This window comes from Anabas testudineus, chromosome 13 (genome assembly GCF_900324465.2).
Source record: "Anabas testudineus chromosome 13, fAnaTes1.2, whole genome shotgun sequence".
Lineage (NCBI taxonomy): Eukaryota > Metazoa > Chordata > Actinopteri > Anabantiformes > Anabantidae > Anabas > Anabas testudineus.
Genome location: NC_046622.1, coordinates 18649423 through 18659766, shown reverse-complemented (window position 1 = coordinate 18659766; position 10344 = coordinate 18649423). Strand labels below are relative to the sequence as shown.

At 47.4% G+C, this 10344-nt stretch overlaps 1 protein-coding gene across 1 annotated transcript; it reads left to right on the top strand.

Annotated features, from left to right (window-relative positions):
- Nucleotides 1-363: 363 nt before the first annotated feature.
- On the top strand, nt 364-10082 carry znf296 (zinc finger protein 296). Its single transcript, XM_033326299.1, is given in 5 exon segments — nt 364-470; nt 472-595; nt 597-660; nt 2700-3050; nt 6498-10082. Coding segments are annotated over 5 exon segments (2412 nt in total). The 5' UTR covers nt 364-378; the 3' UTR covers nt 8279-10082.
- The last annotated feature ends 262 nt before the right edge of the window (nt 10083-10344 follow it).

Sequence of the window (10344 nt, the reverse complement as noted above, 5' to 3'; positions counted from 1 at the left end):
TGTGGCATATTTTGAGCAGTAGGTGGCGACAGATGTCACGTTAGCAGCTCTGGACGCTTCACTGCAGCTTCTCACTGGGTCTGAGGTATTTCTGTTTTTCGTGTGTGCGCTGCTGTCACAGGTGGTCAACAAGAAAAGGAGAAATGAATGTTCATATGCTTCCGGTTTGGTTTTTGGACACCTGTGGGAAGCAGCACGTAGATTTCCAGTATCATGTGTGATTGAAACAGATACTTTGGAGGTTGGTAAAAACCAGAAAAGTGCGTAAAAGAGAAAATGCTTCAAAGTGGCAGAGAAGCGCGTTTGTAGAGTGTTAACTGAGGAGGGCGGGGTCAGAGTCGCAAAAGCTTCAGCGGCGGGCGGTGCCTACAGTCGCCCATGCCCCCTTTTGCCCTCCGCTCGCTGCGGGGGAAGCAGCGTGAACTTGAACGCTCCCTTCACTGCTCTGTGCGAGTCCAGGCAGAGGCCAGCCAGTCTTATCAGTGTGTCCCCGCCGCTCGCGTTTCGGTCAACTTATCGGACAAGGAGCAGCTGGACGGATTTGGGTTTGGCTGGGGGGGTTACGTTTTGGGACCCAGAAAGGTGCCAAACCCGGAACGCTCGTCGCGATGTCCAGGCGCAAACTTGGAAGCAAACCGCAGCACCTGAGTGCGATTCAAGGTAAGACGGAGGGAGAGCAGCGATGTGGGGGCACGCTGAGGGTGTCGGAGACGGTGCTGATGTTTTTAGGTGAAACCTCCACAGATTCAGGTCCCGGTTTTGTTTTGTCGCCAGTTTTACGCACATGGTTTGGATGCGCGCTGGCACGGTCTTCACAGATTAATGGTTCTAGTGAGCTGGTACTGGACGAACGGGCTATTTTAATTTTAACATTCCTACTTTACCACAGATTACTGGGTTTTAAAGTGTCTTTGTGTTAACTCTGACCATAATTCCACTGCACTGAATTTTATGCGCAATTTGTAGACAAATATTTAGTTAAGGGCTTATGCTTTTCTCTTTCATGTTTGCCCTGATGGTGACTGCTGCTGCAGTTGTATTCATAGAGGAAGGACCGGTTTACTGGCACGCTGTTTTCAGAGGCTACAGGTCCGAACATGATGATTAATATTTCCAGGTTAGACGATGATCAAGTTTCTCGCTCAGCCTCTGGCTCGAGGGGGGCACTGGGACACATCACGTCAAGAAACTGGCTTCACCTTTAGGACTTTTGAATATTTGGTCAGATGAATAATGTGCATAAATAAAACTGTGGACCAGAGCCCATTGAGACTCTGCATTTGATCCTGCTGAGGTTGTTCAAACAGAAAGAGCCGCTTACAAAGAAGCATGTGATGCTTAAAAGGAAATAAGAGAGAAACTTAAACAACATTTGTTTTTTACAGTTCTCTACTGGAGACCAGTGGTGCGTGTCTGGTGTGACCACAGGCCCTGACTCAACCCTGCGTGCGCGCGCGCGCGCGTGTGAGTGTGTGTGTGTGTGTGAGTGTGTGTGTGTGTGTGTGTGAGTGTGACCGCGCCTTGCAAGTCTGCACAAACAGCGCAGCCTGAAACAGGAAAGGTGACATTTTTGAGTAACAACTGGCGAGATCCGACTTCAGACTGTACTGTCTGTACCTGTCCTGTGCGCTAGCCGGCCGAGTCCGGGCAGGTGGATCCAGCCCAGGCATCAAGGTGTGCCCATGACCGTGTTGAGCAATAGTCTACTGACCCCCCCTCCTCCTCCGCCAAGAGCTGAACCTGGCCTGAGCTTGGAGACCTGAAGAAATATTCAAAGTTTACACAGGCTCTCTGGTTTGGTTTAAGTTGTGTCCACCTTTTTAGCAGGACTCCTCAGTGATTGCCCCTGTCAGCATGAGTTCATGCAAGTGCAAACCACATAAGATATGTCAGGTTGTTAATGTTGCATCAGATGAGCTGTCCTGTACAAGGTTGTGAGCACAAACAAACCCAGGGGCCGCTCTTATCTCAAACACCTTCAGTCTTTTTTCTCTTTTTATTGCAATCCACTTCCTGTTGAGAAACTCCCGCTGCCTGTGGCTGGTAGGGCAACATATTATTGAGAGTGAAAGGTGACAGCTTTTGTCACAATCGCACACTTCGAATTCGCTCGTTTGATTTGGCAGCACACAGTCAAATTATCTGGAGGTTGATGTTTCTGCTGAGATGGACGCTGACATCAGCCTCAGTCAGAGCGAGTGGATCTGCCCTGGGTCGGTTAAAGGAAGTGGTCAGTACTGGTTAAGCAGATTGGCCTCATTGCCTTTTAGTGCTTACAACTGAAACTAGCACTTTCAATCACCACGCCTGTTTGTTGTTCCACTGAGGTCTGACAGCACTTTGCAAAGTTATGTTTAGTTTGGTTTTTGAATGTTCGTTTGTTAATTTGTAAGAGCCTTTCAGCACAAATCCAAACTAACTGGGACTCCTGCTGGAGAACGTGTGGATCAGCACATTTACACAGTATTCACACAGTCACCTGCTGTTTATGGAGAAAGTGGCGAATTTAGTGTCAAAGATACCGTGATGGCACCAAAGCAAAATCTTCCTCCACTGGTGTGAACCATTTCATAGACACAGTCGGTTATCTTCCACACACCAATACTTCAGGAAATGACAATGTTACCGTCATGACACAGACACTGATTGATAGTCCCTTTATTTACTTTCTCCCCTGTCTGGCCGCTCTTGTTTTTCAGATGTCTCTTGCATGGCGGATGGCACAGGCTCATCAGATGACCAGCCACCACCTCCTCCTCCACAAGTTCGAGCTCCTGACGAGGGTCGTGACCTCCTCACTTGTGGCCAGTGCAGCCAGGCCTTCCCGCTTGCCCACATCCTTGCGTTCATCCAGCACAAACAAGGTGGCTGCCGCTCCCGACACCAAACCCCAAACGTCAACACCACGCCGCCCTCACCTGCCAACCGAGCACAGCAGCGTGTCACCAACGCCGAGCTGGGGGCCGGCTTCATTGAGTTGACCAGAGGGGCAGCCAGGGGCAGAAACTGGGGGGAGGGGCCTGGCGTGAAGGTGGAACATGGCAGAGCAGGTGAGTGCTTGGAGGAAGAAGCAGGAAAAAAAATGCAGGTCGCTAATTAGTGACTCTGTTTTTTGTTGTATTTTTTTTCTTTCAACCACCCTCCTCTCCATTTAACAACTGTTCCCCCTCCCTTCCAAATTCATCTCATTAGCTAGCCGTTGCCATTAGCAGACCTGCGTGAGTTAGTGACGCACAGGCTAATTGTGTGGAAAGGATAGGCGTCAGGAGCTTTCGGAGGGCACCAAGGGTCCCCGAGGACTCCGCACTGAGCACCTGAGCTCCAGGGCTCCCTGCTATCTCCCTGACTGTGTCAGTCTCTGAGGTGGAATGGCCAGGTAAACATGTTTCTCCCTCTCACCTGTCATCCACTGGACAACAGAGACTGTAATCACGTCCTTTATAAAACAACACAGTGTCACGTTTCACGGTTTATAAGGTCATATTGTGTATTTCAGAAAGGGCTTTGCTGGTTGTAGTCACACACTGCAGTAGGAGCTGGTCAGAGGGGTGGATGCATTCGGGCATCTCTACCCGCTGTCATGACACTGTAACAGAGGACATTGCATCATGTGCAGCTCCTCTGCCATCTCCCTCTGTCCTAGCCTGGGCCGAGCCACCTGAGCTCCTGGGAATCTCCTTCCTCCTGCTTTTTCTTCATCTTGTACTGCACGTCCTCTTCTTGCCCTGCTTTTTTTCTCCTCCTGGTTTTTCTGCTGCTTTTTAAATTTTAGTAAATTTCCAAAAGAGTGAAAATCTAACACAGTGGCCCATCATCAATTCATGACTTCTCATTAAAATGCTTTTGAAAAATAATATGTCCAGTGGCTAAGTGTTTGAGTTTGAGATGGAGAAGAGTTATTGTGCTTTGTCTGCAAAGGTCAGGTGCATTGGAAGGTCACTAAAATAAAGTATAAGAGAATGAGTATGTGGGATGTCATAAATAATTGCAAATGGACAGAGTATCTTGAAACACACCCGTAGCACATACAAGTGCCCCTTTACATATTTTGAAACTCTGTCATGTACACACGCGTTTGCAGTTCCTTCCTTTGTGTAACGCTCAGGGGACGGGTGCACACACTATTTCCGTTTGTCCACAACCTCTCTTGTTTTTCTCTTTCACTCTGCTCTTCAACTCTCGCTCTGTCTCTCACTTACAGTCAGAGAACACAGGGGTTTGGTAATTTGGTGCCCGCAGGATTAGGCAGCAAACCTAACACAAGCACGAGGCAGGGTAGGAGGGAGCATGACAGCATGTGAATAATGCAAACGTGGGTCCGTTTCTGTTGCGGAACGTAGGTTGCACTTGTTTGCAGTTTGGTATTCTTGTGCAGCTTTTAGTGCTCCTGCGCCGATGCTGCGATGCAAAGTCGGAGTTGTTGCATGATAAACGTGGCAAAGGACAGATTTTAATTGGACAACGTGCAGCCTCGTGAGTAATAGGAGGACTTGTTTTGCTTGAGTGGCAAACAGTTTTGTGGGAGGGAAACTGAGCATCTGAAGCTTCTGAGATGACTGAAAGTGAAAGAGCAGTTATCCCACAACAGACAGCTCCTCCATCTATGTTCTGTATTCAAGAGAGACAGGCGCAGAAAAGGGGGTTGAGTGGGATGGATTACTGAAGAGCTGCGTGCATCTGTCTCATTCCTCTTTATTTCTTCTCCTTGTTTGTTTTTTTTTTTTTTTTCCTCATCTCCAACATCACCCCCACCACCACCACCACCATCCTTATTTCTTCCCCTCATCTTCAACACACTTTCGCTTTGCCCTCTTTCAATCCCCCCCCTAACACTCCTCCTCCTCCACCTCTCTTTTCTCCTCCCTCTGCCTCCCAAGGGAAAAGAGATTCTGCCTGCTGCTCGTTAGCGCTCCCAGCCAATCTGCATTTTTAATTAGTAGTTATTGCTTCTGCTTAATATTCAAGTGCTACCCTGGGCCAAATGGGAATCCTTACCCCAGAAAAAAAAAAAAAAAAGTGAGGAGTGAGAGGGGAGAGAGGCAAGGCAAGAGAAACCGGCTGGGTATTGTGTTTCACTCCAGGACCCCGAGACAAAAGCCCCCCTCCACCCTCAGGGAAAGATTTGGAGGTTTTTGGGGGGTGCAAGGCCAGGGTTGGAGGATGGGTCTCAAGTACAATCCTAAAGGGTGACATATTTTTTGTGGTGTCTCTTGGCCCCCCATACTACATTATAATCTTTTTATCTCATTTTCGTTTTATCTCCTGAGCCCTGACCTACCTATCTGTCTCTCTCTCTCCTTTCCCCTCTCTCCCACTCTTCACCCTATCTTTAAAAGAAGTATCTCAACTTCTCCTGGGTTTCTCCTCGGGCTAGGTTAAAGAACGTGAACACCACAACTCCTCTCGTCTCCAGACAGAGGGAAGGCGGGAGAAGGGGAAGAAGAGAAAGAAACAGTTGCTCTCTTTTTCATCTTCACTCTCCTCCCCCCTCCAGTAAAATACAGACGGATTTGACTTGAGGAAACATGAAAGAGGCTTATACCAGAGTCGGCTTTGAACCTCTCCAAAAAAGAAGAAGGAAAAAAAAAAACTGTTTTCCCCCCTCAATTTGAGGATCTTCTCTCCAATTTTGATTTATGCAGAAAGGCCTCATTTGTCAAGCAGGCTGAGTCAGTACCTGATTTGCATAAAGCGTTCATTTTCTACGTTCTGCTAATTAGAAATTTGCAGCTTAATTGGAGAGTGGCTCTCATTTAGGAGACAAAGCTATCCACATATAAAAATATCTCCAGATGTACTTTGCAACATGGCTGTGTTGGCCTTTGCAGGTTCCAGAGCCTCATTTCTCTCTGCTGTTCTGGGTCACACTGTTTTCCTTCTTATCATCATTCGTCATATAATTCGATTTAGCCCATATCATGTCCGTCTGCACCACCTTCCTCATGTTGCTGTTCAGCTTCTATAACCTTATAGCTGCTAAAATCTTGTCGTAATAAGAAGGAAGCACATGACTGCTTGTATGTGAAATAGGTCACTCGCAGTGATGAAACCAGATAATTGTCCCTGAACTCTACAGTTCCTCTCAACTCTTTGGCACTTAAAAGCCCATTTAATGTCATTGTTTTATTTTTTAGCCCACAACTTAACTCACTCTTTTCACTGCGTTGCTTACATCTCTAAAAACCAGCAAACACAGTTACTGTAGCTGGTGAATATAGTGGAGCATTTAGCAGCTGAAGAGCTAAGTAGTTCCTAAGGAGGTGGTGAAGACCAAAAACAGAGCTAAAAAGAAGCTGAATGTTGGATTTATTCTCTCCAGGTGCACACAGACACGACTCCGAGTAAATCTTAATGTTGCTATCAGTTTCCTCTGAGTGACCAAACTATACTTTTCAACAGAGCAACACATTTTATGTTCTATATTCTTACTTACTTCTTTGTATTAACACCAGTTAATTAGATTTGCTTCCTCAGTTTGGTTTGCCTTTGTTTTCCAGTGCCAGAGGAGCCGTCCTACTTCACCTGCCAGCAGTGTGAAGGCCTGTTTCCGTCTGCATGGGCACTCTTACAGCACGCCCAGCACACACACTCCTTCAGCATATACCAGGAAGATGAGGAGGACATGACAGACATGATGGGAGGAAAAGGAGGCCTCAAAGAGCCTAAACCTGCTGCAGCTACTCTGGACCCACGCCATCTGAGCCAAGCTCTTGCCTCAGCCTTTCAGCCCTCCGCCCTGCGCCACGGTCGCTCTCGTCAGACGCACTCCGCCACCTCCTCCAGTAACCAGCAGGCTCTGAACTTTTCAGTGCGGCTCAGGGAGCTTGCAGAGGGGAATAATGTCACCACCGGTAGTTCTTCTGGAGGTCTGGTGCTGTCTCCATCCTCTTCCCCGCCAGCAGCTTCTCCCTTCCCTCAGACTGGTGCCCACCAGACTGATTTTCATTGCGAGATATGTGACCAGAGTTTCCAGTCCCTCCGTGCTCTATCTACGCACCGCCGGACTCACACATGTGAGAGGCCTTATCACTGTGGCGTGTGTGGGCAGGCCTTCGCTCAGAGCGGCCAGCTGGCCCGTCACATAAGGAGCCATCACAGGGAAGCTGGAGGTGGAGGAAGTGTTTACGAGCTGGTGGAGATGGCTGTGATGGAGGAGGATGTAGGGAGGCAGGGAATGAGAGGGAGGTTTCAGATGCAGCAAGCTGGAAACACGGGAAAGGGAATGGCTGGTGCAGATCTGAGAGTCCAAGTCCCCTCCGACCTGGACCTGCCCCTGCCCAAACACCCCTCCATAGCTTCAGGCCTGATGCTGCTGACCTCACAGGTGAGGCCGTCAGACAGGGAACTGCTGAGGCTGTATCAGCACCAGAGAGAGGGTGGAGACGGAGGAGAGGAGGAGGCAGAGGGGCCGGGAGAGCCCCAGCACACTTCACCCTGTGCCAGTCCCTCTGAAGGTTCACTGGAGAGTGGAGAAACAGGGGGAAGTGGTGAGAGTGGCATCGCTAGTGGCAACTGCACACCTAAGCGACCAGAGATGGGCGACAAGGGGCGAGGAGTTGCAGAGTGGGAGAACGAAAGAGGAGAGATCATAGAGAGGGAGAAGGAGTGGAGTGCAGCCAGGGTTGGCGAAGCTGTGCATGAGTGGCAGAGGGAGTGGAGTGTAGCAGGAGGTGTTAGCAGTGGAGGAAACAATACCAATACTGCTGTTGGTTCATCTGGTAAGAAGAAGAAAGATGAGGCCTGCGAGTACTGCGGTAAACAGTTCAGAAACAGCAGCAACCTGACTGTGCACCGCCGCAGCCACACAGGTGAGCGACCCTACCGCTGTGGCCTCTGCAACTACGCCTGCGCTCAGAGTTCAAAGTTAACACGCCACATGAAGACCCATGGCGCCCAGGGGGCCAAGGCTTCCTTTTTATGCCAGCTGTGCGCTGTACCCTTCACGGTCTACGCCACTCTGGAAAAACACCTTAAGAAGGTTCACGGGCTGAGTCACGCCAGCGTGGGAGCGTACGCGCAGGCCAGCGCTGCGGACACTTTAGCTGCTATAAAAGCTGAGGAAGAGGCAGTGGTGGTGAAAATGGAGGAGGACGAAGCAAGTTTGGATCAGGCAGAAATGGAGAGCAAAATGCAGAGTGACGGGGGGAAAATGATGGAGGTGGAGGAGGGGCAGAGCCAACCAGAATACGAGGAGAACAGAGGGAATCCGGCCGAAGTGGGTGATCTCCCACCTGAGAGCTGTGGAGATGCAAGCTTGGCTATAACTTCTGCACCCTGAGAGCTGTTCTCATTCACTGATTGACATTTAAATAGCACTGTATAGGTTTCAACTTACCCATTCAAATGAAAAGAACTCCTCCCGTAATAAAACTGACAGTCAAGTTAAACTGGAATCTATTTTAAAGAAGCAGCAGACAGGAACCCGTTCCCTCTGCCGGCACTAAGGCACACAGCAGCACGCCAGCCACGTTGTTCACGGTTGTATGCAAAGCTGCTGGGTGAAACTAAGTGCCTACAGTTGTTTTAGACCACAGAGCAAAACAAGGCCATGACATTCAACAGGGAGATTACCAGAGCTCTCGAACAGGAAGTGCAACCGCCACAGTCCACACCGACACAGGAAACTGATCACCATGTTGCAGTGCAGGATGCAAAAGACGAGTGATTTATCTCTCCGGTGACCCACTGGACAGGTGGAGATGGATGAAGCTGTCAGATAATTCAGAGGACAGAATATATTGAATAAGAAAAAAAGCTTAGCAATAGAACAATCTTAATATATTTTCAGCATCAGCAGATGAAAAGAGGTCATATTGTGCTCCCTAGTTGTTGCTGGTTTTCTTTTGAGAAGACCTTTTAAAGACTAAAGATGTTTGAACAGGCACAAGGGTGAAACAAATCCAAACACTGTCTGCCTGCAGTTTCTCAGACCCCTCTTTTTAAAGGCGCTTGGTTGTCACAACACTTGTCACTTAACGTAATGTTTACAGGGCTCACGGGGCCTAGCGAGGTTGTGCTCCTGACTTTGTGACAGTATGTGCGGATCATTTTTTTATGTGAATGGAGACTGTATGTGTCCAAAGAGACTTTAAAGTCTTATCTACTGATGTTTGTTTTGTTTTGTTTTTTTCTTCCTGATTAGTTTCTATGCATAAAAAAACTGCAATTGTACCTACATTTGAAACGGGTGTCTATTATTGTTATTGTTGTGATGGTAATTTCTCTGTTTCATTGTTTACATTCGTAAAGTGCTGGACTGCTTGAAGCTTATGCATGCTTTGCAGCCATTTGAAACTGTTCTCGCTCTATTTTTTTTTTTTTTCTTTTTGTTTGTTTGACTGTGTTCTTTCTAAGTCTTTCTAATTTATGGATGCTGCATGTTGCTCATTGTGAACTACAGGGTTGAGAGGTGCAGTAGTAGACAGTTGATTGGTGGAGTTTTGCGGGAAGCCGCCACGCGAGCACTTGGGTGAGTGAGCTATGTGTTTTTTTTTTTTTTTTTGTTTTTTTGTGTACATAGGAGGAAATATCTTCTCCTTGAACCCTCTGTCCTGTGATCTTGTGTTCTAAGCATGACTCGACTGGCCATAATCGCCGTGTCGAGCTGCCAACGTGGCCATCATGTGTCAATGATATTAAACACAAGTTAAGAATGAGGATAATGAGTTTAACAGGAGAGGGGCTTCAAGTGGAGTGTTACCAATTTTTTTTTTTCATAGCTACTGTGATGTCCTTGTGTTACCATGTCTGATCTCTGCTTACAGTCATGTCAGGGAAAACAAGTTCTTATGTGTGTTGTGTAATGAATGATTGAGTGAATACAGTGTAACTGTTCAGGGATAATATTTTGTACATAGATTTACAGTCTTGCTGTTGCTGTACTTAATATCGTTATTATTATTATTATTGTTATTATTATTAACTGCCTGTCACTGTTACATGCCCTCTACTTTTCCTAGCATCGTCTCCTTTACACTGAACACTGGCTATTGTGAAGCTACACTGCTCTGCTGTCTTTGTGAACTTGACACCATTTTGTACCATGTCACGAGGAGCCTCAATAAAGATTTGAGGTGAATTATTTTGTATTGTGGATTCTTTTCCAGCTTTTGGCTTTCCCCTGCATGTTTATTTATTATTTTCCTCATTCTGGGACCCACAACAAAGCTTTTGAAACTATTTTTATTAGTCTATTCTCACCAGGATGTTGTCTTAGTCAGTGTGGGTCCTTTCTCTGAGGACCACAGTCAGCGCAGAGTTATTAATTTTTAATGTGAGTGTTTGGATTAGGGACCCTCACTCCTTGTTTACATCCTTGTGATGTTGCTGGCTTTGTCTAGAAAT